Below are 27,567 nucleotides of genomic sequence, written 5' to 3' on the forward strand. Positions count from 1 at the left end.
AAGGCAACCAGCCACCTACCCCTGATTGGATCGGATATGGAGGCGCATGCATCATGCGATGGCAATCGATTTCTGCCTGACGTGAGTGAGGGGTAAGCCATCACTTTCTCTTTCGTCAGCATATTCGACTCTCATACCTGGCAGCCCAGCAAAATCAAGAGACTCCCAAATTTGGACGTTTTCGACGATTACACCGCCCTCATGGAGGCCCTTGCCGCGATCGGGCTGGCGAGCAACCTCTTACAGTTCATCGAGCTCGGATTCAAACTCGCGAAGAAGGCGAGAGGCATCCACCAATCCAGCTCCGGGAGCACCGAGGAGGATACCAGCCACCTGCGTATTACTACGAGCTTGGAGGCCTCATTCAGCAGACTAACGACATCAACAAGCAATTCACACGATGAACAGGAAGTGGCGATCTACGGTACTGCTTCCGAATGTGCAGGCGTGGCTCGCCAATTAAGCCAGCTACTGGAGAAGACTCGAGTAAAGGACCCACGCTCCAGGGTCAAAGTGTTCAAGGCTACAATCAAGAGCACCTAGAAGAGCAAGGAGAAGCAAGATCTGGTCACCCGGCTGGATCACGCCCTAAATGGACTCAATACTCAATTGCTACTTCTGACGAGGTAAGGCTTCATGTGTCATCCCCCACTTTCGGTTCACGGTTAGGAGACTGACCATTCCTGAGCAGATCAGACATCATCACTCATCTGGATACTTCATTTAAATGGAATACCTTGCAGGGGACTCAACTCCAATCCATCAGCACACAGATCAGCTCGTTAAGGGAAGATCTCAGCAGGAACTGTCATAACACTGCCATTGTCACCGAACTCTATGAGGTATTGGAGAAGCCTCGCCAGTCTTTGATCAAAATGCGACAACACCAGATCCTGGAGAGTCTTCGTTTTGACTCGATGCGTGACCGCGAGGAAGGGATCAGTGAAGCACATGAGGCGACTTACGACTGGATCCTAGCGCCGGAAGGATCTTTTGCGACTTCCGCTCACGAGTCTACAAGCAGAAGGTTTCAATCGTGGCTACAGCAGAACGGTGGGATCTTCTTCATCATGGGAAAGCCAGGCGCCGGAAAGTCGGTCCTGATGAAAACGATTAGCGGGCATGAGAACTTCCACCGTTTACTCGCCACTCCATCGAATGAATCGCAAATTGTTGTCGCAAAGTTCTTCTTCTGGAATGCTGGAAGCAACCACCAGAAGTCCTTCCAGGGCCTCATCCGAAGCTTGCTTCATTCCATTTTATCCCAGGCGCCCGACCTAATACCTGCGGCATTCCCAAAGGAATGGGAGGAAACAAAACAGTTCTCCGGCCAGTCATGGACGGCACACCACGACCACAAGAAGATCAATGCTGTCTTCGAAGAACTGATCCATTCAGAGCTTCTCTATCGTGACCGCAAACTGGCTTTTCTTATCGATGGCCTTGATGAATTGGAGGGCGACCATCGTCACATGGTGGAACGAATCAGATCCTGGTCAAGTACTGGAGGCGACAATCTCAAGATCTGTGTCTCCAGTAGAGAATGGAACGTATTCACTGATGGATTCTCGGATTGCGAGGGTCTCCAGCTGCAGATGTTAACGCACGACGATATGTTTCGGACCGCCAAAGACACGTTAGCTGGCAACAACGACTTCAAACGTCTCGAGGCACCTACTGAAGAGCTTGAGGCATTTGCTAGCAGTCTAGTCGAAAAAGCAGAAGGGGTATTCTTGTGGACCAGCTTGGTCCTCCGACTGCTGCAGGATGGGCTATCAGATGGCGACGAGATGAGACAGCTCCAGAACAAGCTCGACGTACTACCCACCGAGCTTGAGGACCTCTTCCAACACATGCTTACGTCAATAAGCAGGGGGGTCAAGCGTACGCCTTCAAGATGATATATTTTGTATCGCGGGCGAGTTCGGGTGTAACGTGGCCACCCCTTCTCCTGCGAATGCTTTTTCTGGACTCTTTATACGAAGGGGATCGCAACAGTGACCCAGCTGAAGTATTGGCTTCGGAAATGCAAGGAATGGCTCGAGCAGAAGCCGACGAATACTTGCAGAAAAAGATATCAAAGCTTCGCAAACGGCTTACTGGTCGTTGTAAATGTCTTTTGGAGATCAGGCAAAGCGAAAACCACACACCATGCTACAACGAGAGTGTTCACCTTGCTCATAGGAAAGTCAAAGAGTATATCGAGGGCGATCAACCCGTTTCCTTGCTGACAAGGTTTACCGCTGGAATCAAATGGGAGGCTGACCATCTTCGGACTCTGGCAGCACACATCAAATTCATGGTCAAGTCCGGACACACGTTTATAGGCTGGCCACATCCAAAAGATCCATACTGTCACCAAGATGAGGATTGCGAGGGTCCCAGCACCTGTGCAACAGAGAATTTTGCGATTTGGTTTACTCGCGAACTTTCCATAACTCTTGCGGTACTTCGATATAACAAGACGTCCACCCCGATTTGCATAATCGACTTCCTCAAAGATATTTCCACCTTGGTAGAACATTTCAAGGATGAGGGAAACCTTTTCAAATCCACATGCTCGAAAGGGGCTTTTTACGCGAAATGCGGAGCTGCTCATATCCATGGATACCACAAAATCCGCCCGCAGAGGCTATGGCCATTTCTGACTTGTAGCCACGGTCAAGACGCTGGAACTCATATCTCTATTCCTCATATAGCTGGGTTTGCGGCGATCCCTGAGTTTTTTGGAACCGGGTTATCAGATATAGGGTTTGCTCCAAAGCAAACCCATGATTCCGCTGGGCTAATTCGGTGCACAGCTTTTCGACAATTTAAGAAGTTTGACGACGACTCACACCCCGAGAAAAGGCGGGCCGAGATTTTGGACCGGATACTAGATCAAGATCTCCGTATTGACCGTACGCCATACGGCTGCTCGTACAAGAACCCCGTGGAGAAAGGCTATGATTGGACTGTTTGGCAAGTCATGCTATGCCAACGAATTCTTGGGCATTCTGATGAACTCTATCCCGAAGACTGGAATTCTCTATTCAAGAAGCTTTTGGGACGAGGAATTGACATTAAATTTTGCCTAAGAGTCCACCACAGCCTTCGCGAGGGCCACTTAAAGGAATATCCACCAGCAACTTACCCCTTTTGGGACCTCGAGGACGGGGGGAGCAACACTTGTTGGCGGAGATCTGGACCAATCCGGCCGATAAGGTCTCTCAAACATGTCAAGATGGTTGGGTTGACTCTGATCGCCCGGATCATGGGCCGCTCGCGATATTTCTCCTTGCGGAGGACTCGAAGCTTGCCAGGATGGCTAAAGAAAGAGGAGGGGTGCTCTCTCTAGCAGATCTTTTCGAATGGATGGGTATCCGCCTTGAAGAAAGCCAGAAGGCCAACATCAAAGTACCACTCATTCCATGCTTAGATGGGTGGAAGCTGGCTCGCCAAATGGCGCTGCGAATCTATGAAGACGACAAGAACAGCAGCTGCGGCATTCTTAGACGAATGGTTAGAGACACACCGGACATTTTGGTTGACTCCAAGGATAACTCCGACAATGGATCCTCCATGACTTCCGACGATGATCCGAATAACGCTTTATACATGGCCTATACTAGATGGATTAGGGTACCATAAGTTCATGATCTGTAAAGCCACAGGGAAGGGTCAATGGCATCTTGTTACAAGTCTCACCAACACATGCAGTCGGAGGGCCCACGAAGAAATATTTACCTGCACGGCTGGAAAATGCTTTCCCCCTCATTGTCACGGCGCTGTAACCAGTGCTCTTAGCAACTAAGCCAGCCCGACCCCAAAAGGACGACGTTGTATAATAATATTTTATTTTATTATTATTAATAGTTAAGTCAGCGTCTTGACTGTTTACTAGAGCTTACCACCACCCCTTACACTCAGTCTCTTCTAGGGTTAGTGAACTGTTATTTTTCTTTCGGAATATGATATTTTTATGTGTTAACCACATTAAATAAAGCAACAACGGTCATTCTGTCTATTTCTGAAACGCGAATTTGGACCATGTACGAACAGTACTGCCGTATTTCCACAAGATAACGGGAAATGGCATCAAGAGGACACATATACCCCCTAATATAGAGCCACCAATGCTGATACCCAAGCGAATGAGTATTAACTTGCCCACGTACGGGAACGCTGCCGCGAATATTGACCTGATGAAGTTGTTGATCGCCAGTGCGCTGTTAGCATGCGCGAGGTAAACCTCAGTCAGGTAGAGAATGCCCGACATAAAACTCAATATCGAGCCGCTGCCGATGAGCACGCCGGAAAACACCTGCGCAAGCGCTGGTACGTCCGGGAAAGAAGTCCATGAGAACCAGAAAATGCCTGATGTGAAGTTAGCAAGCTTACCGGCATGATCCAGAGTTTTGACAGACGTACCTGCGGGTAAAAGAATCGATCCAAATATCATAGGTGGCAGCCGCCTTTCCGGCACATGTAAGTTCGTTTCGACAAAACGAGGCCCAACATGGTAGATGCTGTGAGCCCCCAAGACAATACATGCGACGAGAGCGCCTCCCAATATGCCAAAGAAGGACAGGCTTGCGTCAACTGGCGTCCAGCCCCGAACAACGACAAAAGCCTGGGGATAGAGCTCGAAGGTCAGATAGATGATGCCGTAGACGAAGCTCATATAAACAGTCATGATGGAAAGCTATCCGCTTCTTAGCTACATGAACACACCTGATGAAAAGGGGCAGGATATCACTTACGATGGGCTCAAGAGCAAACATCCGCACCGGTTTCGTCAGGTACTTCTCCACAAAGGCTGAGATGTTGGGTTTTTCTCCTCGCTCACTCGCGCAAACGACGACGTCGCCTCCGGTTTTCTTGCGGAGTCTCTGCGCCCTGCGCTCCAGGATGACGGGCTCTGAAGTCTCCGGCGTGACCAAGAAAGCGGCGAGGCCAAACAACACCGAGAAGATGAGACTAACCCAGGCGGACCACCGCCACCCGAGGTGATCCGTCACTACCGTACCCACGATCGGTCCCGCCGCGGGCCCGCAAAAGACCGACATGCTGAACATGGCGGCCGCGATGCCGCGCGACGTGGGGTCCTTGAGGAAGTCGACAAACATACCGGTCATGATGGCGAACGCAGCCGACCCCGCGACGGCCTCGAGCACCCGGGAGACGAGCAGCGCGGGTACGGACCACGCCAGGGCCGAGAGGACTTGGAAGAGGCAGAAGGCGACGTAGCCGGACCATAGCGGCCGCTTCTTGCCGTACAGCTCCGAGGCCGGGCCCCAGACCATGGGCCCGAGGGCGAAGCCCATGACGTAGAGGCTGATGCCGAGGAGCGCGACGTCGGCCGAGACGTCGAACTCGGCCTGGACCTGCGTGAGGGAGCCGGTGAAGGCGCTGCTCGAGAAGGAGACCATGAAGGTGGCGAGCGAGTTGGTCGTGACGATGGTCCATTTTCTCACGAGCGACCAGTTCGGCGGCCTCGTGGGGTCGTCGGGGCCATCCCAGTCTACTGTGATGGCGCTGGTGTTGGTGCTGGTCCGGACTGCGATGCCACTGATTTGATACTCTTTCTTTGTCGGACTGGCCATCTTCTAAGTTGGTGCTGGTATCTCATTGATTGCGAAATAAGCATGCCAAGAAGAAGCTGAAAATCGAACGAGAAAAGGTGTTTATCGAATACCAAAGTGAGATTATGATGACATGTTGGGGCTTTTGATATGGCAGTGCAATTGGGCCTTGGTATGAGTTTCCCCTGTGCATGATCTCCCATTCTTTATAATTACCATAATGACCAAACGTCGGTGTGGACGGACCGCGAGACGGCATTGACGCCTGATTTGTTGCATGCATTTGAATTCTGACTCGGCATCCGAGACGGCAGCGGTTATCTGCCAAACGAATACGTCCATTTCCGTGGGGTTTTTCCAGATGTTGGGACGAAGCGTTAGTCATGAGGTACGTTTTAGTACATGCGGGCAACAGTATTCCACTCCACAGGCTGCTTGAGTCGCTCGGCTCGGCTGATGGTAACTGACTTGCTACTAAACTGAACCATTGTCGGCAGAGAATAGGAAATCGAGTCAAAGCTAAGACAGATATAAGACATCAAGAGAAATGCCCAATGACGTTGCTTGAAGCCGGAGCTGAAACGGCCGAGGCGAAGAAAGCTTTAATACCATCGGATGATCGACCGCTAACCAGCCCATATCATCCCATCAGCCCTACCTAAGCTTTGCTGGCACTGCCACATGAGGTGCCATATCAGGCCCGTAGGTTCGTCTCAGCTGAGGCCATCGGTTCGTCTTCCCCATGGGCACTTGTCGATGCTAGAACCTGGGCCCTGGACCTGTAACCCAGACGTGCTTCATCAACAAACCCAAGCTACCGGTGCTATATTCGCATACTCAAATCAAGTAAGGGATGGACATTCACAGGCTCAAGCCACATAGAGGCGCTGGATCCTGAGACTCTAACTGACTAACATACGGCGTTTTTCCTGTTCTTTTCGTTTTCGGGTGGGGGCGGTGCTGGGTCATGATGCTACTATCTGCGCCGCTGGAGTTTCTATAAAACAATGCATTTCACCACATAGACATCTTTTCATTCTTTCTCCAGGCCAACCGCTTCAATCACTTCGTCCTTGCCTTCCAGTCTTCCACTAATTATTGTTTTATCCACCGCTCTTGAACTCCCAAGCATGTTCACTATTTCAATGTTTACACGGGCTGGATCCCTGGTAGCTCCATGTGCCGTTTTGGCGGGAGGCCTTCTCCTTTTCTGTTTCTACTATCTTTACATCCGTCATCTTTTCAGCCCTTTCCGAAGGTTACCGTCGCCCACGCAAGGGCCGCTCTTGCTACGGCTCCTCTATGAGCCGCGTCTGCCAGAGATCGAGCACTGGATCGACACCATCCCCAACGACGGCCTGATCCGATACCACGGGCTCTTCAACCGAGAGCGGATCTTCATCGCGAGCCCCGGGGCCGCCAAGGAGTTCTTGACCACGTCCGCGTACAAGTTCATCAAGCCGCAGCTCCAGTACACCTTGGCCAATCTCATCGCCGGCCGCGGCCTGCTCATCCTCGAGGGAGAGGAGCACAAGCAGGTCCGCAAGACGCTTAACCCGGCCTTCAGCCCGGCCAACCTCCGGGAGTGGTTCCCCGCGCAGTGGCAGACCGCCATCGATGCGCTCAGCATCGTCCCTCGCTACACCGACGTCGACGTCGACTACGCCCCCGAAGACGGGCCACAGACCCCCTTTTCCGGCGTCACCTCCATCCAGGTGCCCATCGCGGCCGCCAGCATCGACATGGTCGGCCACTTTGGCTACGGCGTCGACTTCCACACCATCGACACCATGTCGACCAGCAAGTTCGGCAGCGCCGCGAAGCATTCCGCCGACAAGAAGAGGCGGTTCGCTCGTGCCTTCATCCACATGTTCAAGACCACGCGCCACGGCCAGCTGAGCCTCGAAGCCGCGTCCATTATGGGACCCGCCATTACCCTGAGGCTGCCCCTCCGCGCGGTCAAGACCATCAAGGGCATCATGGGCCTGTTCTACGACACGATCCGCGACATCGTCGAGGACTACGAGCGCGCCGCCGCGCAGGACGAGAAGCCGGCGAAGACGCAAGGCCGCACCGACGTCCTCTCGCTCGCCGTCCGCTCCGGCGCGCTCTCCCACCCGGACCTGGTCGAAGAGGGCGTCCACATGACCTCCGCGGGCACCGAGACCCTGATCGGCACGACGACGTGGGCCATGCACCTCCTCTCGCGCCACCCCGAAGTCCAAGCCCGCCTACGCGAGGAAATCCGCGCCAACATCCCCTCGCCCTACGACAAGGCCGCCACACAAGCCGTGTCGCAATCCGACCTGCGCCAGCTGCCCTACCTCAACGCCGTCATGAACGAGATCCTGCGCTTCCACTCGGTCAACGGCCTCCTGTGGCGCCAGTGCACCGAGCCGGCCGTGCTCGCGGGCGTGCCCATCCCCAAAGGTACGACCGTGACCTTTTCGCCCTGGGCGCTGAACCGGGACCCGCGGCACTGGGGCGCGGACGCGCGCGTCTTCGACCCGGCGCGCTGGGTCGCGCACCCGTCGACGGGCGGCGCGGACCACGCCTATTCGTTCGCGACGTTTGGCGGGGGCCCCCGGCGCTGCATCGGCGAGGGCTACGCGCGCGACCAGCTACTCTGCGTGCTTGCGGCGTACGTGGGGCGGTACGAGCTCACGCCGCTGGATCCGCTCAGCGGGACCGACGACGGGACGGAGATTGGGAGCAACTTTGCTTTGACGCTGTTCAAGGTGTATGAGGGTGGCAGCTGCATGTCAAAAAGATACCCGGGTGGTAGTTGATCAGTCCAACTTAAGCGATGAATTTGGGGCTTTGCTTGATATATTTTCAATACTGGCGTTCTTTGGGGGCGTCTCGGTTCTTTTATTAATTTTCTTTGTCAGTCAGGCAATACTAGATCCCTTCACATTTAATACAGATAATCAGCTCTTAGAGTACCCCGTGAGGGATTTGGTCTTCAGCCACTTCTGGCGAAGGGGGTCAATACACTCATCATTGTCATTTCATCACAGGTTGAACTGCCAACTGCAAAGCATGGCTTCTAGAACTTCTTTCAGGATATGATCACCGACTAAAAGGTTTGAATATTCGCCACGGTATAATTGTGGGTTCTGTAGCATCAACTTCCCAGATGGGGTATCAGAATGGCACGTGGAACGGTTCACTTGCATCGTTATTAAATAGAAACGCGCCGTTTTGTTTCGAGTCACTTGCTTCTGCTGGCCTGCGCCGGTATAAGCCGGCAAGCAAAAGAGCAAAAGGTCAATAACCCTCATGTTGGATCCAGAACTCGATTCAAGGGATGCAACTGAATGGTCTTTCAGAGACAGGCTTGGATTTGTGTTATCGTGGTAAAGGGGTAAGTTATGTGTTACTTCCGTTATGACTGTCGATTTCTGAGACACGGATATAGCCAAGGTGCTTACACGACAAATTCATGGCACAATAAAAAGCATTCGTCAAAACACTGACCTAACTTGGTATCGTAATAACAATAATGCCTAATTGCATGGATAAAACAAGACACCCACGCCACCCCAATGGTGAGAAAACATGTGCTATTATGACCTACACAAGTACACCGGCATCGCCTTCTAGTTGCATATGCCACAACTGATTCTGCCAAGTGTCATAGGGAGTAGCGAACCTACCCGTCATATGGGCATAGGGCCCTTTTATAGATAAACCCGATAGCACCGCGTCACTCACTTCTGACGCGGGCCCAAGTGAGTGCACTCTTCCCATGGAGGTTGCGAAAGTAGATTGGTGACATCAGCCCGTGCCAAGACTGACGTTGAAGTGGCCAGATGGCTTGACGCCGGCGACGGCTAGGGCTGTCACTGCCAGGTTTCAGCAATGGCTAGTTTCCGACGTTATGCCAAGTTCCCCCATCGGGGGCAGATGTCAGAGGCAGATGGCTGGAACCGGGTCCAGGCCGGCCTCCCTCTGCCTCCAATCGAATGCGCATCCAGCCCGCAGTCGTGCTTTCATCGATGTTGTCCAATGCCTGCTTGCGGCCTAGGGGAAGCCGATCTGGGGATGCCTAACCCAACGTGGACTAAGCCGGCGAAGGGTTCAAGCTTCAAGCTTCAGCTGTCACACCCGGCATAACCAGCAAGCGCATTACGACTAGTTACGTGGAGCTGCCACCATACTTCAGTACTTACCCACGTCTACCACTATCCGCTCTGCCCCCCTATGACGGGGGCAGTGGGGAGGTTTCCCAACCGGACCAAGCCCCGGAGCGGACTAGAGAGGCTTGGTGGGCGGCTTAGTCGCAGTCGCCCCAAACTCTATTCCTCGCGCTCTCCAACCTCGTTGGCCCTACCCCAAGGGCTTGGGCAGGCGGCTATATAACCGGAAGCATACTTCTCGCCTGGGACGAACTCTATCTCAACCCATCAGCTGTTGTCGACACACCGGCCGACTAATGGCCCTGCGGCAGCTTGCCCCGGCTAGACTCTAGCGGCACCTCCCTCACAAGCCGAATGCGCATCCGCCAAGGCGCGTCTCCAAATGGTTATATACTTCCGGTCAGGATCACGCAACGCATCATTCCGACCCGTCACCAGCCGACAGCCGTTGGGGTGGCATGTTTTCCTCGGGCTTGTCTCCAACCAGCCAACCGTCGGTCAAACAGCCATTGGGGGATATTTGTACAGTATGTTTCCCTCGGACCCCTTCCCGATGTGATTCCCTCGATACCCTAAGATATGGGCCGCTAGCGCCCAACGTCACTATCGAGATTGGGTTGATCTCACGTTCGCGATCCTGCGCATTCCCTGGCCCGTGGCCCCGTTACCCCAGTCCCGATATCTTCCCTTCCCCACCCCTCATTCACCCGCCCACACACTCTCCAAACCCAACGATCTGGGCCCCTTCCGCCAAACAGGAAACCAAAAAGCTTGTCTCTCCAGACGACAAGCTGAGTTCGGGGCTAACGACGCAAACGGGGGCGATCCTCTGGGGGAAGGCCAGACCGACGCCACGCTAAAATGACAATCCCTCTCAGGGTCCAGTACCCATACTACCCCCTATGCGTGCATCTGGTCGTGAAAATCTGCTGGGCGACGGGCCATGACATCGCTAGGTCGTACCACGTTTCTCGTTCCTCCATGGTAGTGACCTCGTACGGCCCAACCAGTTTCACGTTTTGAGTTTTTTCTTTCTTCTTTTGCCTTTGAGTGTGACCCGATAACTGTTAGGTGCAGCTGAGGCGAAACCGCGTTCCGTGCCCGCTGGCCCCCTCTTATGTGTTTGTGCGTGTGTGTCCGCTGTACAGATAAGCCCAGTTGAGACGGGAACCTGCCCCCCGGGAGGCAATCTTAACTTTCTTTCTCCATACTCCAACGCCTCTCGCTGCTATTGTTATTACCATTATCCAGTCAAGAGCAGAAACCAGACGTCGATTGGAAGAAAGCGGATCGCCGCGCCACCGTACCATACCACACCCCCTCCGCAGCGCTTCATTGTCTCTCCCAATGAAGCGCTCATTATCGCCACACCACCGCAGGAGCCAGCAGCAGCAGCAGCAGCCATGGCCAGCGAACTCGTCCCCGAGCCCGACCCCGGGCCGCCCAACGGCTTCCTCGTGCCGCCGTGGTACCAGGAGCAGAAGCCGACGCTGGAAGAGATGAACATCATCAGCATCATTTGGGGCTTCTCGCTAGCGTGCGCGGGCTTCACCTTTGTGAAAGCCACCAAACAGACCTGGTGCTGCCTCTACCGGTGGCACCGGCGGCGCCTCCACGAACAGCGGCGGCAGCGGGAGCACGAACACGAGCAGCAGCAGCAGCTGACCTCGGCCCACCCGAACCAGCAGCCACAGCAGCAGAGGAGCAGTCCGAGGCGGCCGCTGGAGCGGACGCAGAGCCACCGGAGCAGCCGGGGCCAGAGCTACTACACGCGGCCGACGCGCCTGCTCATCCTCAACGGCTACCTGGCCATGGTGTGGGCCGAGTGGCTCGTGAGCGTCGCCTTCGGGATCCTGTCGTGGTTCTACCTGAACCCGATGCTGTCTGTCTGGGGCTCCTTCTGGGTCTTCTTCGGCTTCCTCTGCCTCTGGACCGTCCAGATGCAGTGCATCCTGCAGATCCTCGTCAACCGCGTCTCGCTCCTGCTGCTCACGGGCTCGGACCGGCGGTGCGCGAGCCGGCTGCGCTGGGGCACCGCGGCCTTCGTCGGCGTCGTCAACGTCAGCTGCTTCGTCGTCTGGATCCCCGCCCGCCTGCAGATCTCCGAGGAGTGGATCGAGGCCAACCGCATCTGGGACCGCACCGAAAAGGCCCTCTTCGCCGTCGCCGACATCGCCCTCAACATGCTCTTCCTCTACCTCGTCCGCACCAAGCTCATCGCCAACGGCCTGCACAAGTACCGCCGGCTGTTCTGGACCAACAGCATCGCCGTCTTCTTCTCCCTGTCACTCGATGTAAGTTTCCTGGCTGGAATTGGCGCACCTATTTCCAGAAACAAGAGGGCAACAGAAGCTGACAGTACGGTTTCACCACCACCCCAGATCGTCTTAATCGGCGTCATGTCCCTCCCCGACGACGCCGTCTACCTCCAGTTCCACCCGCTCGTCTACCTCCTCAAGCTGCACATCGAGATGAACCTCGCCGAGCTGCTGGCCAAGATCGTGCGCGCGAGCAACCAGCTCAACGAGTGCGGCGCCAGCGGCAGCAGCGGAGGCGGTGGCGGCGGCGGCAGCAACGGCAGCAGCCGCCGCCGGCGCGGGCAGCTGAACAAGGCCGTCGCCATCGACTTCGACATCTACTCGGCGCAGACCAACACCACGCTCGGGCACGAGGGCAGCGTCATCGCCCCCTGCACCACCGGCACCACCACCACCACCACCACAACCGGCGGCGGCGGCTGTAATAATACCCAATTACCACCCTACCCACCACCACCCCCGCCGTCCGGAGAACCAACAGCCACAACAATACCAATAATACCAACCACCACGACTACTACCCCCTCGACCCCGAAGTGGGGTTGAGCATACCGCCCGATGTTAAGGGCAACTTCGATCCCCGCCATTCGGGGAGCTGGGGAAAAGGGAGCGCAGAAGAAGACCGGAGTATAGAGCATGAAGCAAGACGACTTGGAATTAACACAAACTCAATTGCTGGAGTGGGTTCTACCAGCATGAGGGGAGGCGGCCGACCGAGTGTGGATCGGCATTCCTCCAGTAGCGTTTTGATGAAGAAATCATCTGATGATTCATAAATGGGAGTTCAAAAGGGGCGGTAACACAGCGACGGAGTTTCGGAAGGGTAAATGAATGATGAAAAGACATACCACATGTAGCCGAGTTTATTTATGGTTGAACATGATAATCGAAGATTTCTTAAGCAGAACTGACAATGGGGTACATTGCCCGTAGGACCGGCAAGGAGATCGGTGCTCGCTCATTGAACATAGAGGTGTATGTATTCGCTATCAGATTCACGTGAAATGGCTTTTTCTTTTCTTGTCCCGGTTTAGGCCGCACCCCCAAACTTGGCTTGCCAGTCTGCGTTGGCCTTCTTCTGGCGGTCCCAGTCCTTCTTCAACTTCTTGAGTTGGCTCTTGGGGACCTCGCTGCCGTCCTTCATCTTCGTAGGCATGCCGTCCGCATCCCATTCGCTGTATCTCTCGTCGCTGCGGTACATGTCCTCGGCCTTGCTCTTGGCCTTCTCCCACTTCTCCTGGTCGGCCTTCTCGCGGGCCAGCCTGGCCTCCTCCTTGGCCCGCGCCTTCTCGGCCTCCTTGGCGGCCTTCTCGTCGCGCGTCTTGATGAGCTCCGCGGCCGGAATGAACTTGATCAGCGAAGGCTGGTTATCAGGCCTGTCGTCCAGGTAAACACCGATATTGGTCAGGTCATAGTCGCGGACACGGTCGCTGAGAGCCAATATGGGCTTCTTGGCATCGGGTGATAAAGTGGGTGCTACGCGGCGCAGTTCGTCTCGCAAGCGAGAGACTGAACGGAGATAGGGCATGCCCAGCTGCTCTGGATCGCGCACCCCTGATGAAGCAAGAGCGTCAAACTCGGTGTCAGGGGATTGCGAGAGAAGACTCGTGATGGCATCAGATGTAGGAAGATCGAGGCTTTGAACGTCCTTGACGACTGCCGCACGCACATCTTGGTAGGGCTTCACCGCAACGGTAGGTTCCAAGTTTGCCGCCGCAGCTGCAGACACCCAGCCCAGTCCGTCGTATGGTGGCTTCGCGTTAGCATCCAGGCCAAGGATGCCAACAATCTTGGTGATCCATCGTGCAATTGCCTCCAGAGAAGCCAAGTCCATATCTGATTTGTGCTCGGCGATATGGATGTTGGCCTTTCTGATAAGCTCGAGAATGGCGCGCAGTGCTTGGGGAGTATCGAAGGAGTTGATGAGTCCGGCCTCCAGATCCTTCTTGGCCTGTTCCAAGTCTGCTGCCAGGCCCTCTGTCGGCTTGTCATCAAGCGAGATATCCTTGACGCCATTCTGAGCTGCTGTAATGTCGCTTGCTTCCGCAAGTAGCGATTTCGTGTTGATGAAGAAATTCTAAAATATCAGCATGCTGTCAACTGAAAAGCATTGGTTGATATACTTACATTGACCGCACTCTCCCAATTGTCAGCTTGGGTCCGCATGTCAGGAGAGATCTCGACGCCGTCATTCCATCTGCCCAAGAGGAAGACGATTCGCATGGATCGAGCTGTGTAATTTGAGGCCAGGGCATCCTTGATAGTCTGGAAGTTCTTCAAGGATTTGGACATCTTGGACCCAGAGATCGACAGATGTCCCATATGTAAGAAGTAGTTGACCCAGTTGTGCTCGTGGCCATGCTCGCAGTAGAACGCCTCACTCTGAGCCAGTTCGTTGTCATGGTGAGGGAATGCGAGATCGACACCACCAGAATGCAGGTCCATGCGGGAGCCGAGGTGGTCTGAAGCCATCACGGAGCACTCAATATGCCAGCCAGGTCTTCCATTGCCCCATTTACTGGGCCAATAGGGCTCGCCAGCCTTGGACTTCTTCCATAGGGCGAAATCGCCCGGGCTTTTCTTTCCTCCCAGGCTCTTGGACAGAGAGCCCTCGCCCTCCTCCTGCAGGGCCTTGTCACCTCGGCAGTCGGGCCGCAGTCTAGCATATGGGTTTCCATCCTTCTCGAATGAGGTAATGTCGAAGTATACTGACCCCTCGGCTTCGTATGCGTACCCCTTCTCCACTATGCGCTCGACGAACTTGGCGATTTGCGGGACGTATTCGGTGACTCTTGTTACGATGTCCGGGCGGAGGACGTTGAGGTTGTCCATGTCGTCTGTGAATTCACCCTCCATGAACTTGGTCAAGTCGGTAAACATGGACTGGTCGCTGGTATCAATAGTTTCCTTGTACAGAGAGTCAAGATAGGGCAAGAGGATCTCGTCGGCCATGCCGAAGATGGAGTTTGTGTTCATAGCAATGACTGCTTGCGTCATGTTGCTGATATGCATCTTCAGCTTCGCTTCGTCGTCGCCGGGCCTTCCCTCCCCGGAGATAGTCCCCCAGCCAGCACCTTGCCATAGGCCGCATCTCTGCGGGGGATGTAGTTGTTGACGTCGAGCTCAGGGCCCTCGGAATCGACCAGGAGCGGGAGGTTGCTTTTCGCGTAAGCTTGGAAGGCAGCCTTTGCCAGTTCGGCGGTTTGCGCATCTGTGTAGCCCTTCTTCTTTTCGAGATCGAGCAATCGCTGTCTGCGGGCTTTGATGATAATCTGGGAGAAGCCAATTAGCTACGCCGGGGATCGCAGGACTTGCATAGCATAGGTGCGCTCGGCACGTACCTTGTCGTCCACATCGGTAAAGTTCATGACAAACTTGACATCGAAGCCGAAGTAGTGCATCAAGATGCGACGGATAATGTCGGTCGAGACATAGTTGCGGGCGTGGCCCAGATGGCTCTGGTCGTAGACGGTCGGGCCGCAGGCATACCAGGAGAGTTTGCCCTTCTCGATGGGCACGAAGGGCACCGGTCCGCCGGGCTTCAGCGAGTTGTGGACTTTGATCGAGTCCATGATGGTGGGGCGGGTCGCAATGCCTCTTCGGGGTGCGACTAGTAGGCGAGAATGGAAGACTACAAACTGGGGTTTGATGCGGCGGGAGAGGAGGTTCATCAAGGCTTAAAAGGAATCCAGACGCCCCCGAGAAAGGAGAGGAGTTTGGGCGGTGGGCAGACGGGGAGGAATACGAGAAGACGAGGGCGGAGACGACCAGAGAAATGTGTCACGTCGACAGAGTCAGCTCACGGGACGCAGCATATGGTGGTGGGAGCACCAAGCCAAGCTTACAATAAGAGTCACTCAATCACTCGATTCTGCCGTGTCCGGGTTGCGCAAATAGTGTACTTACTTTCGCCCTTGGGTGGTACAAGTTGGGTCATGGTGCCAGGAATGCGACCTGCATAAGAAGATCCCGCGATTTCGCAGCTGCTGATTCGGCCATGGACTCAATAGCGCCATCAGCCTTGCATGCTACGGGGCGCCTCAGCTCGTGTTGTCCAATCAAGCCCACTGAAATCCAGCCCAGCTTGGCGGGGTAGCAAAACTGCACCCAAGCCACCCCTCAATCAGTGCTCTCTGGCGGCTCCATTAGCTTCAGCCCGCTCAGCCTTTCAATTGATTCCTTCTGAAATTTTTGGTTTGGATAACCTTAGCAGTTTCGCGACAGCCAAATTTCAGCGGAGCGACATCCTGCTCTCGACCAACCTCTCAAGAGGGCTGCCCCAACGACCGAACCAGGGACAATTGAGAACATTTCTTCCCCTAGTTCAACATATTGTAATCTACAACTCATTTAATCATAAACGGCGTAACAGCACACGCCGATTTAATGATGGGCGCCGCTTCTCCGTTCCTCGAGCCCGGCGTTCGGACCAGTACCAATTCGCTTGCCATTGTCCATCTGTCGCGCGACAACCTCCTACCAGTCATTTTACAGGAGAGCAAAGGCGAAGTCGACGGCTATGCCGAGGGCTCAGTTATTAACACGCGATTTGGCTCTTTCCCGCATACGACCTTGATCAACCAGCCTTGGGGCTCCCAAATCCGCGCTTCCATCGTCGACACCGGATCTAGGGGTCGCAAAAGAAAGGTGCAAGACGAGGAAGCCGCTGTGGAGGATTCTGAAGGAGCCGGTTCTGCCACGACACCAGGCCAAGCTACGCCGAAAGGCCTCGAGACTGCCTCAAGCGGGTTCGTTCACATACTACCACCGACCCCAGAAGTATGGACGACGAGTCTGCCGCATCGAACCCAAGTCGTCTACACGCCCGACTACAGCTATATATTGCACCGGATACGCGCACGTCCTGGCATGCGCATAATCGAGGCCGGTGCAGGTAGTGGTAGTTTTACCCATGCTTCAGTACGGGCTGTATACAGCGGGTATCCCAAAGCAGACAATGACGCGAGGGGAAAGGTCTACAGCTTCGAGTTCAACGAAGACCGATTTCACAAGATGGAGGCCGAGGTTGAGGCTCATGGGCTCAAGGACCTGGTGAAGGTCTCGCATCGAGACGTTTACAACAACGGCTTCTTGGTTGACGGTAAAAGTCCCGAGGCCGAGTGTGTTTTCTTGGATCTACCGGCACCTTGGAAGGCGCTACCGCATCTGTCACGAAGCAAGCCAGCTGGTACAGAGCAAGATACGCCCTGGGTGTCACCTCTGCGATCTGATCGCACCGTTCACCTTTGCTCCTTTTCTCCCTGTATCGAGCAAGTGACCAAGACCGTAGAGGTCATGCGTCAACTTGGCTGGATGCAGATTGAAATGGTCGAGGTTTCTCACAAGCGGGTCAACGTAATGCGCGAGCGTGTGGGCTTGAACATGCCCACAGACCGAGGTTCCAATCTATCTCCCTACGATGTGGGCGAGGCAGTGCAGCGGCTAAGGGAGGTTGAGTCGAAATCGAAGGAATTCCACGAACGAACTCAAGGCGCGGAGAACGGAGACGCAGACGTTGATATGGACGATGCGCCGGAAGCGCAAAAATCCAACGGCACTCCCGCTAAAGGTGCTAACGAATCCAAGGCCCCCGTGGCCTCTTCGGCCAAGCCTTACATGATGGGTCGGCTTATTCACAGGACGGAGCCGGAAATCAAGACACACACATCATATTTGGTATTTGCTGTGATGCCCCAAGAATGGACCGAAGAGCAAGAAGCGGCGGCTTTTGCCCAATGGCCTTGCGGTAAGGAAAGCAAAGTCATCGGGAAATTAGACAAGGAGTCGAGGAAGAGGGAGAAGAGAGAGCTGCTCCATGCCAAGAGCAAAAGCAAGAGAAAGCGAGGAAAGGATGGGGAGGCCGAAGAGGCTGGAGAAACCGAAGTGGATAATGAGCAGGATGCGAAGCGGTCGAAACCAGATCCGCAAGCAGCAGCCTCTTCCTGAGTCTCCTCGTACATATAGGACCTACATACTTGTAGATAGTAGACGCATCAGTAATTGATACCCCCATGTCGTCTGCCATTTTGGATTTTGCAGTGCTTGGTATGTTCAATGCTGACAATAGTATTCGTCGCGCATGTTCGTGACAAGTGACGATCGCTGCTTTACCCCACACTGTCAGGGCAAAATAAGCATTGCCAAGATGCGGGTAGTGCTTGGCGCTTGCTGTTTCAGCAACAGCGTCTGTTCCTAACTTGGCCAATCCTGTCCCTAGATCGGTATCCATTCGGGATGAATTCGAATTGGTAACTGCAGGAGATATCAATGCCGAGGATCAATTGGTAAGAGCACTGAGCATGTTGAGCCAAGGGATTTTAATACCGCCGCATCTAAATAAAAAGCCGACGACAAGAAGAACCACCAAACCACGTTTTCCGGTTCTTTTTCCTCCGAGGGCACAGACTTCGAACCAACAAGTGATCTCAGAACCTTCAAGGCTCGTATTCGACTTCAATGGGCCTTGTCTCTCGAAATAGCGGCGATGGCGGTTCCCGCAAACACGACAACTCCGAGTTCGTGCGATAGCCACGGCATGTCGGTTTCACTCGACGGCATTGACAGCTGTCCCGTCGCCAGTAGATGAAACTGCAAGGGACTGTTGTCATTCCCACCACCAAGCTGACAAGAAGTGATTCGCGCGGCAATGCTGACCAGGGGGCGAAGCAAGATTCTCAAAGTTTGGATCGGCGCCGACTTGACCCAATGGATGACGCCAACACAGCCACGAGGGGGGCCAGCAAGCTTGGCCAGCAGTGCCTCAGCTCCAGCTCGAGTGTCACTGTGTTGGTCCTGATCGTAAACCCATGGGGGTTGGGGGAGCGGTGGGCGGCCTTCGCGATCTCGCAAGCCGGGCGCCGACAGGGACGAACTGTGAACTGTGTGGTGCCATGGCGGGGTAGGTTCCCATCAAGCAATCACCTTCGTCACTTGCTGAAGCCAATTCAATTCGGCATGTGCGTTTTGATGCAGTCGTACGCTTGCATATACGCTAGGCCAGTGCTAGCAGTCGTACTAATCCTTTCAGGGGACAGGCGACAGGACGGGTCGGGAACTCTGACTTCAGACCACCCTACCACCCTACCCTTATTCTCAGGGTAGGCCTCCCTACCACGCGGGATCACCAATACTAGCCTGGTCAACGAGGGCACCTGAAACCTGTCAACTCAATCATTGTACTGGTGATCGAATGGGCCAGAGCACCACCCTGTCGTACCTTGTATTCAGGTTTCCCCCGGGAACCTCCGGGCGCATGTATGTGGCATTTTCCGTCATCGGGTAATACGAGCAAAATGCGGCATGCTCGGAAGCCGGCTTCGCCCATCAGCTCAGGGGCAAAGATCTGATCTGAGGGGTGGGGATGTGGAATCAAGCTTTGCGGCGCTGCCTGGGGCCGCGGCCGTGCCGCTTAGCCGGGATAGTCGAAGCGCGACGACGATTACGTACTCCGTGGATGAGTGAGCTGGCGTTTCGAACACCCAGTACCAGCTCGCTTGCATGTTGATTCGTTCTACTCAGCAGCTCGCTTTTCAGGGTCCTGTTTCGTTCGTAAGCTTGTCCTGTCAGCCGGCTTAGCTTGTGGCTCGGTCGATCGTTCGTTCATTCGTTCGTCCCTCCAATGGTCGCTCGCCCGACTATCGGAACTCAATATGATACCACCGGCGGAAACCAGGGGACCAATTAGTTGGTCCAGCCAGGCACAGACGGTTCTTAATGGTCCTCTCATGCGCATGATGATGGCGTAGATCTAGACCTCAGGCCAATGATCCTCCTCCCGTCGTCCAAACACAGTGGCTTTGACACCGCCTCCTGCCATCATCAGTCCGAAGATCAGGTTAGTGTCACTGCTTCCCACAGACACGTACGCAGTGGAGTGGGAGTCAATCAGCCGTGCTGCTTGTCAGACTGTGTCAGCGAGGGGCCAGGTACGTCAGTCTCTGGATATAAGTAAAGCTTCCTCGGTTCTCGATGTCCAACTATCCAAACTTCATCATTCTCACGAACATCCATCCAATATCCAATCAACCTCCTCACTTCATATTCCAATAACAACCAGTTTCCCCTTTCACACCAACCAAATACCAGTCAAGATGTTCGGATTCGGTATGTCACCCACCTCCCTCCCTTTCAGACGATCGTCCTTGTGATATGATATACGGCTGCATCATCCACTAACACCAAATTCCAGGCGAGGCCAAGGAACACCGCAATGACGTCTACAGCGACGACTTCAACCCCCCAGAAGCACGAGTCCTCGTTCCTGCACGAGGCCGTGGCCGGCGGCGCCGCCTTCGAGGCCATGAAGCTGTTCGAGGACCGCCAGCGCAAGAACGGCGAGGTGGTCAAGCACGGCTTCGCCAAGGAGATGCTCGCCGGCCTCGCCGCCGCCGAGGTCGACAAGCTCGCCGAGACCAAGGGCATGGACTACCTCGACCGCGAGAAAGCCAAGCACCACGCCAAGAAGCAGGCCGAGCACCTGTACGAGCAGCAGCACGGCCAGTACGACGACTACAACCCGTAAGTTTACCCTGGCACCGCAACAATAGCAGCAGCGGGCACGGAGAGAGAGACTCCCGCTTCGATTTCGTCTTCCAGGAAACTAACGGGCTATGTAGCAACCAAAACGCTCGTCACGAGACCATGGACTACTAAGCGTCGATTTCTGTTCAATGGGTCGTACGCTACGCTTTCATGAGCGTTCCATAGTATTGTTAACTACATGAGTTCGTGACAATCAATAAACATCGTTAAATATCTATTAAACATCTTGAGGTCCCGATATGAAGTGATATATAGGTCCTTCCGACTCCTCGGTGTTGTCGGTATCGTGGTCGTGGATTTCTCTCATCCTTTACCATTGACGATGACGGTGGAGTACTCAATATCATTTCTCGCATTTCTCGGTGTTGGTTCAATTGGCGTGCTGGAAGCTGGCTCTTCAAGCTCTTCAAAGCCCCGACTTGTCCTTAGGCAAGATCGCGTGTGATACGATACCTACATCAAGGTAGCTTATCGGATGAATCAATGTTGTGACCGAAGCAAGCATGTCGGACTCGGTCTGTGTATTGAGGTCTTTGAGGTCGCATTATTAATCAGTTAGCATGCCATGAAGCGCCTGCCCTCATATGAGATTTCCCTATTGGAATTATGGCACGTTTCCTTCTCGGGTTTTGAATACATCATGCATACGAATCATCTCATCATTGGACAAGTGTGTCCTTGAACGAAGTCGGGTTTGCCACGCCAGGAGTGCTCGTTTTGTTCATGGACCCCTTATTTCCCATTGAGCAATCCAGCAGTTTCGCAATTGCCCAAACCCACCTGTAGCTCAAGGTTAAAATGAAGGATGAAGGTGTCGATGGCTCAATCTAACGAGACCAGCGAAGTAGGCGTATGGCACAGTGATGAAGGACATACAAACTGAAAGATATTGAAAACAAGAGTCAAGGCAGTTATTCAACTCGCTCTTCTATGCGCAGGAGCTCATCACAAACAGGGGATAGGATGGGCTGTCAATACTGCATATCTGCTATTGCCCTAGATTTGGTCGCTTTTACTCAAGCTACTGCCTTCGCGATTCGCTTGACACTCCAGAGTTTGCAGTCAGGTATGCACCTGGCCAGATGGTAACCAAGGATGGCCCTTCTTCTCCCGCTCCTATTCTGCTATAGGGGAGTAAGATCACCTGAAGACCAATGTTGGCCAATATAATATCATGCTTCCAGCTTCGATGGGGCGTTGGAGGGGCTGGAGAACGGCGTTCGGCAAAAGATGAATGGCATGCGCAAAAGCGCCATGTCTAAGCGCTTCGGTATCTTGTTCATTTTGATCCTGTATTTTGCCCCAAACGCCACGGAATAACAACAATCATGACCACTTTCGTGAAGTAAATCCGCCATTCGCTTATCCACGGGGGCCTCCACGGCCGCTTGCCCTGGCTCTGCTGACCGTTGCGCGTCCTCTGGCCAATCCAACACCACGGCCTCGGGCGTTTCGACTTCGGAACATGGGTGCGTTTCTGTGGGTAGGGATGTCAGTCAGTAAAAGTCGTCTTCTCTCGTCTTCTCTTCTTCTTCGTGAGGGTCGCAAGGTTGGTCCATACTTCAACATGTCGGGCACGATAAAGAAGCGCACGTGGCTGCCGCGGATGTAAACCTGGTCGAGATGACTAACACGTCCGTCGCGTGCGGTGACGGTAATATCTTTCAGCTGCACGTTCATGTTGTCCTCGGCTAGAGATGAGATAATTGTGTGTTAGCAAACTGCCTCGCGGCGAGGTTTCGGGAGGGAAGGGAGGAAAAGGAGGAAAGAAACATACCCTCTAACAGCTTGCCGCGGTACGTCTGGCCCGACGTGATCTCGAGGGTGACGATATGACCCTGGGCCTCGTTGAGGAGTTTGATGGGGATTCCGATTGTGGACGTCATTTTGAAAATAATGCTGCTACGCGATCGAGCCGGATGGGGGAGTATCGATGCTTGGAGTCGTGTTCGTCGCGTGTCGCGTAATTTGCTGGTTCGGCGACTGGCGGTCTCAATCAATCAATCAATCAATCTTCTAGGCGAGGCTGCAGTTGAGTTTAAACATTTGGAGCTCCCTCTAGCATTGGCTGGCTGGCTGGACCACCGACCACGGTTTTGCCGGCCGCTGCTCACCGAGGCTGACCGCCTGCTCCATTGGCTCACCTAGGTCGGCTGGGTTCCTGAGCTCGACCCCTGCCACTTTACCCCACCAAAGAACGGAAGCTGCCCCTCCATTGAACGAATCGACGAAACCCGAACTGACGGACGGTTTTGCGACAGGCAGCAAAAGTTGACTCACATCGTCTGACTCGAAACGATCGGTTTCTGCTTAAATTTTCCCGGTCATTCGCACTGCAATAACGCTCCGAGTCTGACTGAGACTCGCCACCTTCTTTTTCGAATCGGTCACTACACCAATCTCTCTTCAAACGATGTCGACCGAGCCCGAAGCGCCCACGCACGTCGCCCCGGCCGCTGCGCAGGATGCCACTGCCCCCGCGCCGACGAAGCAGCTGGTCGACCCCTGGAACGTGGCCGGCGAGATTGGCGAGGACGGCAAGGCCAAGGCCATCAACTACACGAAGCTCGTCGAGGAGTTCGGCACCAAGCTGATCGACCAGACCCTGCTCGATCGCTTCGAGCGCCTGACCGGCCACAAGCCCCACCGATTCCTGCGCCGAAAGATCGTCTTTAGCGAACGTGACTTCAGTCTGATCCTGGACAAATACGAGAAGGTATGGGGATTACTTCACAAGGCACAATCGACCACTGGGCATATGTTGACTGGGGTTTGCTAGAATGAACCCTTCTTTTTTGTACACCGGCCGAGGGCCCAGCTCCGACAGCATGCACATTGGCCACACACAGATCTTCGACTTTTGCAAGTGAGTAGACTCGGGCTGCGTTATACTATCGTACGTCGGCTCGGCCAGGACTAAACATACGACTAGATGGCTTCAGGATGTGTTTGACGTGCCATTGATCATTATGCTTACAGATGGTAAGTTATTGCGATGCTCAAGTTGCCATTGCACAATGCTAAAACATGCGCAGACGAGAAGTTCTTGTTTTCAGATAAGCGCTCAGTCGAAGAGGTTATGGGATACACTAAGACCAACGTCAAGGACATTATTGCCATTGGCTTCGACCCCGAGAAGACTTTCATCTTCTCCGATTACGACTTCATGGGCGGCGCATTCTACAAGAACATCACCAGGTTCTCCAAGCTGGTGTCGTACAACACTGCGCGGGCTGTGTTCGGCTTTGATGAGAGGTCAGCAATTATACCACTTCCAAAACTTCGTGCATGACCCCTATTTGCTAACGAACAGTAGCTCCAATATTGGCAAGATCCACTTTGCCAGTATCCAAGGCGCAACAGCCTTTGCCTCGTCTTTCCCGCACATCTTTGGCGAAGATGAGAAATACTCCAACACCATTCCTTGTCTCATCCCTTGCGCCATTGACCAAGATCCCTACTTCCGCCTCACACGGGATTGCGCAGCTCGCTTGCATTATGCCAAGCCCTCGCTGATTCACTCTCGCTTCCTGGATGCCCTTCAGGGTCCCGGTTCGAAGATGTCGGCCAGTATTGACAGTTCAGCCATCTTCATGACGGACACAGCCAACCAAATCAAAAACAAGGTCAACAAATATGCTTTCTCCGGAGGCCAGGAGACAGCCGAGGAGCAGCGGCGATTGGGTGGCAACCCTGACGTGGATGTATCATACCAGTATCTGCAGTTCTTCATGGAGGATGATGCTGTATGTTACCCCCTACAGGTTTTGAGTCTCACAGCTTGCTAACAATCTTCTAGGAATACGCAAAGATTGGCGAAAGCTACCGAAAAGGAGAGATGCTCACTGGCGAGGTACGTATACTGATCTAACCCTGAATTTGATTGACGCTAACGTGGTCGCAATCTCTAGCTCAAAGCGATTTGCATAAAGCATCTGCAAGAATACGTGAAGGCCTTCCAAGAGAAGAGAGCAACCACCACCGACGAAGTGGTAGAGCGCTTCATGTCGCAGCGTCCGCTCAACTGGAAGGGCAACCCACGTGTCGAGAGGGTCGTCCCAGTCATGGACAACGCCGGAAAGGGCGAAGAAGACGGCGCCGGCGGAGACGGCAAGATGACCAAGAACCAGCTGAAGAAGCTCGAGAAGGAGAAGATGGTCGCGGCCAAGAAGGCTGCCAAGGCCAAGGAGAAGGAAGAGGCGGCGGCCGCCAAACAGGCGGCATAGAGTTTACTGCACATAGAATACAGTAGATCTGGAAGAAGAAGTAAAATTAAGGCGATTGGTCAACACTTTTCAATAGCATTGTGGCACGAGGACATACAGAAAGTTTAGTGGCCCTCTAATGATCAGTAATCGAGGTCATCCAGTGATCTATACGAGGACATCGAAGCCGGCTATCTGGACCGCTTGAATTGTGGTAATGCCTCTGCCAGGCTGTATCTTGGAAGTGTGGTCAGCAACACTGGGTGAATTGACGGATTTCTACTTCAGACAGTCACATGCTGTTCTCACTCACGCCACTGCGTAGGTCTGGGTATCACAGTAGTATACAAGCTCCAATCGTCATGGATGGTTCTGGTAATGTCATGATGCCAACCAAAGTCATGGCCCCCAACTCAGGGGGTGTCTAGCTGGTGAACCTCCATCCTATCTTTAGCGGCGACTTGACTGCCTGCTTAGCGCATCGTACCACCGTTTGGGCTCAAATGTGGCTGCAAGAGGTAGTAGAGAGGCCTGTTTGAAAACCGGAAGTCTGCCCACGCATTTACGCATTTACGCAGTAACGAGGGCAGCCGCCAGGTTTCAACGAATCAGATGTAGGAAGGCCAGCCCTTTCGTCTTGAAGTCCGAGGCCTTTTTCCTAACCGCAATATGACGTGGTCGGGACTATCATGCACCCAATGTCCAGCCCATTTACACGTTCACTTGTATACATTATTGCCGGCACACACTAATGGGAAGCAAGCCCGACATATCGTGACAAAGGCGGAGAGCCATCCGGAGGCCTTTCGGAGCTCTGCTTGAGGTTATCAAAGGTTTTCCATTCTCTCACACGCATTTTCGGGAGGCAGGTATGACAGCCTTGCATGTTCCAAGAGTAAAAGGCCTCGCCTCCTGATCTGTTGTCGAATTGCAGAGTTGCCTAGATCCGAGAGCTTCCCTGCCCCCTGCCCCCGCACCCCCTTCCAAGGTCTGGGGTTGCGCAATTGGCAAATGCGTCAACAGCATAGCCAGCCCACCCCCAGCAAGGCACACAGCACAAGCGGCAGGCTGAGAAGTAGGCCTACCGGCATTCATTCTATTAGGCTTCTTGCTCACCCTCCCTGATTGATACGTTACCTAGGTCAACTGGGACGGCAATAAACGCGCAGCAGTCATGCATCATCCCCTGTCGCTCTTATGGGATGACGGCCGAGGCGCCTTTAGACCCAGTCCCTGGTTGGACTTTCGACCCGGCCCCCTTCTTCAACCCGCGCCGGCATTACTCAGCTTTGCATGCCTAATCTCGCAGACCTGGCCGTTCCGATTGAGCAATCATCAAGCTTTCTGCTCACCTCGAAGCTGCAAGCAGGACTTGAGCTCGCAGCAGCAGGTGCCTGCCTGTCTGCCTGCCTGCAGGCATCAGAGCTGGAATGGAAGGTCCGGGAAAGATAGGGTGGAGGGAGTTGGGTGCCTCCGAGGGTGCACCTGGTGGTATGGCTCATGCCAAGAGTAATGAATGGCCCCTTGATGATTCTCTTGCACAGCCAGGCCAGACAACCAAGTTCCTCATTAGCTGCGTCATACATATTTACATATTGATTATATATCCCTGGAGCACTCATTTAACTTGGTCATGTGCGCTTCCTGTTGTTCTTCACCGCTGCGTGTTAGCTTTTGCCACCCTTGTTGATTGCGAGAAACTCGGAGGTTTGCCCAAGTACCTACCATCAAGCACCAAGCATACAAGGGGACGAACAGCCTAGGCGAGTCCAAACACCGATTATAAAAGAGCGCCTCCCTCATCATCTTGCAGCATTCCCGTATACGCGTCTATCAATTAATTGAAGTATAAAACTATCGCAACACTACGAAAGTGAAAGTCCTCTCGAGGCCCAGCCAACTAACCAACCAATCATGGGCAACAAGAAACGTGGAAATCATGGGACTGAACACCACCACACGTCCCATCACGGCCACGAACACCATGCGCAACCCGAAGCTTATGCGACGAATGGCACAGATAACCGCATAGGAACTTGGTCCCCTATGATCGGCGCAAATGGCTACTCCTACTCGGCCCTCCAGACCCCAGACGGTAGGTGGTCCACCACCACAGCACCACATGGCTGCGATGGATCGTGGGTGCATTTGCAGCACCAGCTAACTTTGCGCGTCTTCCATTCCCATCAGGTGAATATCATTATAGAATAGCAGGGCCTTTGCCCACGAACACCACGCCTCAAGCCTCCTATTCGGAATACCTACCGCCCACCCGCGAACCCTCTTCTACCGCATGGGCGGGCCACGCCTCGGCGTCGAATGGCCAGTACTTGACGGCCTACGGCGTCGATGGCGGCAGCATGAGCACCGGGGCGTCGGCGTCCTCATCAGACCACGGTGGTGGCGGGGGCTACGCCCATACCGTTGACGGATCGGCCACCGGCGAGGATGACAACGACGGCTCTTCTTCTGCTGCTTCGTCGCCGTCGGAGGGCTTCAGGAGGAGGCATAGTAGGAGGCCCTCGAGACGCAGCAGGCATCGCTCCCGGGACCATGGCGGGCACCGGCGGCACAGGAGCCGGTCGGGCCATAGGGGCGCGGGGCACGCGCAATACAGGCAGGCGGAGTTGATAATCATTGTGGACGACTATTAGGTAGATTAGCTGACGCCGGGATACATGACAGGATGTCGGGAAGGAGGTTGGTTGGCGTTTGGTTGGCTGACTGGCGTTTCATTACCGGTGGTGGTTCTTTGCTTTCGTCAGGGATACCTTTTCCCACGTAAACATGTATTTAG

At 54.2% G+C, this 27,567-nt stretch overlaps 10 protein-coding genes across 10 annotated transcripts; 7 read left to right on the forward strand and 3 right to left on the reverse strand.

Moving 5' to 3' along the window:
* Nucleotides 1–201: 201 nt before the first annotated feature.
* PG997_015045 (uncharacterized protein) lies at nucleotides 202–3,630 on the forward strand (the record flags this gene model as incomplete). The annotated part of the gene is made up of 5 exons (XM_066819359.1): nucleotides 202–337; nucleotides 409–626; nucleotides 744–1,884; nucleotides 1,986–3,170; nucleotides 3,224–3,630. 5 exons carry the CDS (start codon nucleotides 202–204, stop codon nucleotides 3,628–3,630), a joined length of 3,087 nt encoding a protein of 1,028 aa, XP_066661547.1.
* Nucleotides 3,631–4,003: 373 nt separating this feature from the next.
* PG997_015046 (Major facilitator superfamily domain- general substrate transporter) lies at nucleotides 4,004–5,585 on the reverse strand (the record flags this gene model as incomplete). Its single annotated transcript, XM_066819360.1, has 3 exons — nucleotides 4,004–4,356; nucleotides 4,411–4,684; nucleotides 4,743–5,585. The coding sequence occupies 3 exons, from the start codon at nucleotides 5,583–5,585 to the stop codon at nucleotides 4,004–4,006; spliced, it is 1,470 nt and encodes a 489-aa protein (XP_066661548.1).
* A 1,124-nt stretch (nucleotides 5,586–6,709) lies between these two features.
* Nucleotides 6,710–8,353, forward strand: PG997_015047 (Cytochrome P450; the record flags this gene model as incomplete). Its single annotated transcript, XM_066819361.1, has 1 exon — nucleotides 6,710–8,353. One exon carries the CDS (start codon nucleotides 6,710–6,712, stop codon nucleotides 8,351–8,353), a length of 1,644 nt encoding a protein of 547 aa, XP_066661549.1.
* A 2,756-nt stretch (nucleotides 8,354–11,109) lies between these two features.
* PG997_015048 (uncharacterized protein) lies at nucleotides 11,110–12,570 on the forward strand (the record flags this gene model as incomplete). Its single annotated transcript, XM_066819362.1, has 1 exon — nucleotides 11,110–12,570. One exon carries the CDS (start codon nucleotides 11,110–11,112, stop codon nucleotides 12,568–12,570), a length of 1,461 nt encoding a protein of 486 aa, XP_066661550.1.
* A 484-nt stretch (nucleotides 12,571–13,054) lies between these two features.
* PG997_015049 (cysteinyl-tRNA synthetase) lies at nucleotides 13,055–15,596 on the reverse strand (the record flags this gene model as incomplete). The annotated part of the gene is made up of 4 exons (XM_066819363.1): nucleotides 13,055–14,101; nucleotides 14,152–15,042; nucleotides 15,099–15,296; nucleotides 15,366–15,596. 4 exons carry the CDS (start codon nucleotides 15,594–15,596, stop codon nucleotides 13,055–13,057), a joined length of 2,367 nt encoding a protein of 788 aa, XP_066661551.1.
* An 817-nt stretch (nucleotides 15,597–16,413) lies between these two features.
* PG997_015050 (uncharacterized protein) lies at nucleotides 16,414–17,970 on the forward strand (the record flags this gene model as incomplete). Its single annotated transcript, XM_066819364.1, has 1 exon — nucleotides 16,414–17,970. One exon carries the CDS (start codon nucleotides 16,414–16,416, stop codon nucleotides 17,968–17,970), a length of 1,557 nt encoding a protein of 518 aa, XP_066661552.1.
* A 2,263-nt stretch (nucleotides 17,971–20,233) lies between these two features.
* Nucleotides 20,234–20,676, forward strand: PG997_015051 (cipC-like antibiotic response protein; the record flags this gene model as incomplete). The annotated part of the gene is made up of 2 exons (XM_066819365.1): nucleotides 20,234–20,541; nucleotides 20,640–20,676. The coding sequence occupies 2 exons, from the start codon at nucleotides 20,234–20,236 to the stop codon at nucleotides 20,674–20,676; spliced, it is 345 nt and encodes a 114-aa protein (XP_066661553.1).
* A 1,251-nt stretch (nucleotides 20,677–21,927) lies between these two features.
* PG997_015052 (LSM domain-containing protein) lies at nucleotides 21,928–22,451 on the reverse strand (the record flags this gene model as incomplete). The annotated part of the gene is made up of 3 exons (XM_066819366.1): nucleotides 21,928–22,042; nucleotides 22,127–22,256; nucleotides 22,343–22,451. The coding sequence occupies 3 exons, from the start codon at nucleotides 22,449–22,451 to the stop codon at nucleotides 21,928–21,930; spliced, it is 354 nt and encodes a 117-aa protein (XP_066661554.1).
* A 527-nt stretch (nucleotides 22,452–22,978) lies between these two features.
* PG997_015053 (uncharacterized protein) lies at nucleotides 22,979–24,791 on the forward strand (the record flags this gene model as incomplete). Its single annotated transcript, XM_066819367.1, has 7 exons — nucleotides 22,979–23,281; nucleotides 23,415–23,431; nucleotides 23,498–23,547; nucleotides 23,601–23,820; nucleotides 23,882–24,311; nucleotides 24,365–24,418; nucleotides 24,477–24,791. 7 exons carry the CDS (start codon nucleotides 22,979–22,981, stop codon nucleotides 24,789–24,791), a joined length of 1,389 nt encoding a protein of 462 aa, XP_066661555.1.
* A 2,339-nt stretch (nucleotides 24,792–27,130) lies between these two features.
* Nucleotides 27,131–27,424, forward strand: PG997_015054 (uncharacterized protein; the record flags this gene model as incomplete). The annotated part of the gene is made up of 1 exon (XM_066819368.1): nucleotides 27,131–27,424. The coding sequence occupies one exon, from the start codon at nucleotides 27,131–27,133 to the stop codon at nucleotides 27,422–27,424; it is 294 nt and encodes a 97-aa protein (XP_066661556.1).
* Between the last annotated feature and the right edge of the window lie 143 nt (nucleotides 27,425–27,567).

This window comes from Apiospora hydei (assembly GCF_038363865.1).
Source record: "Apiospora hydei strain CBS 114990 chromosome Unknown utg000010l_segment0_segment0, whole genome shotgun sequence".
In the NCBI taxonomy this organism is placed as follows: Eukaryota; Fungi; Ascomycota; class Sordariomycetes; order Amphisphaeriales; family Apiosporaceae; genus Apiospora; species Apiospora hydei.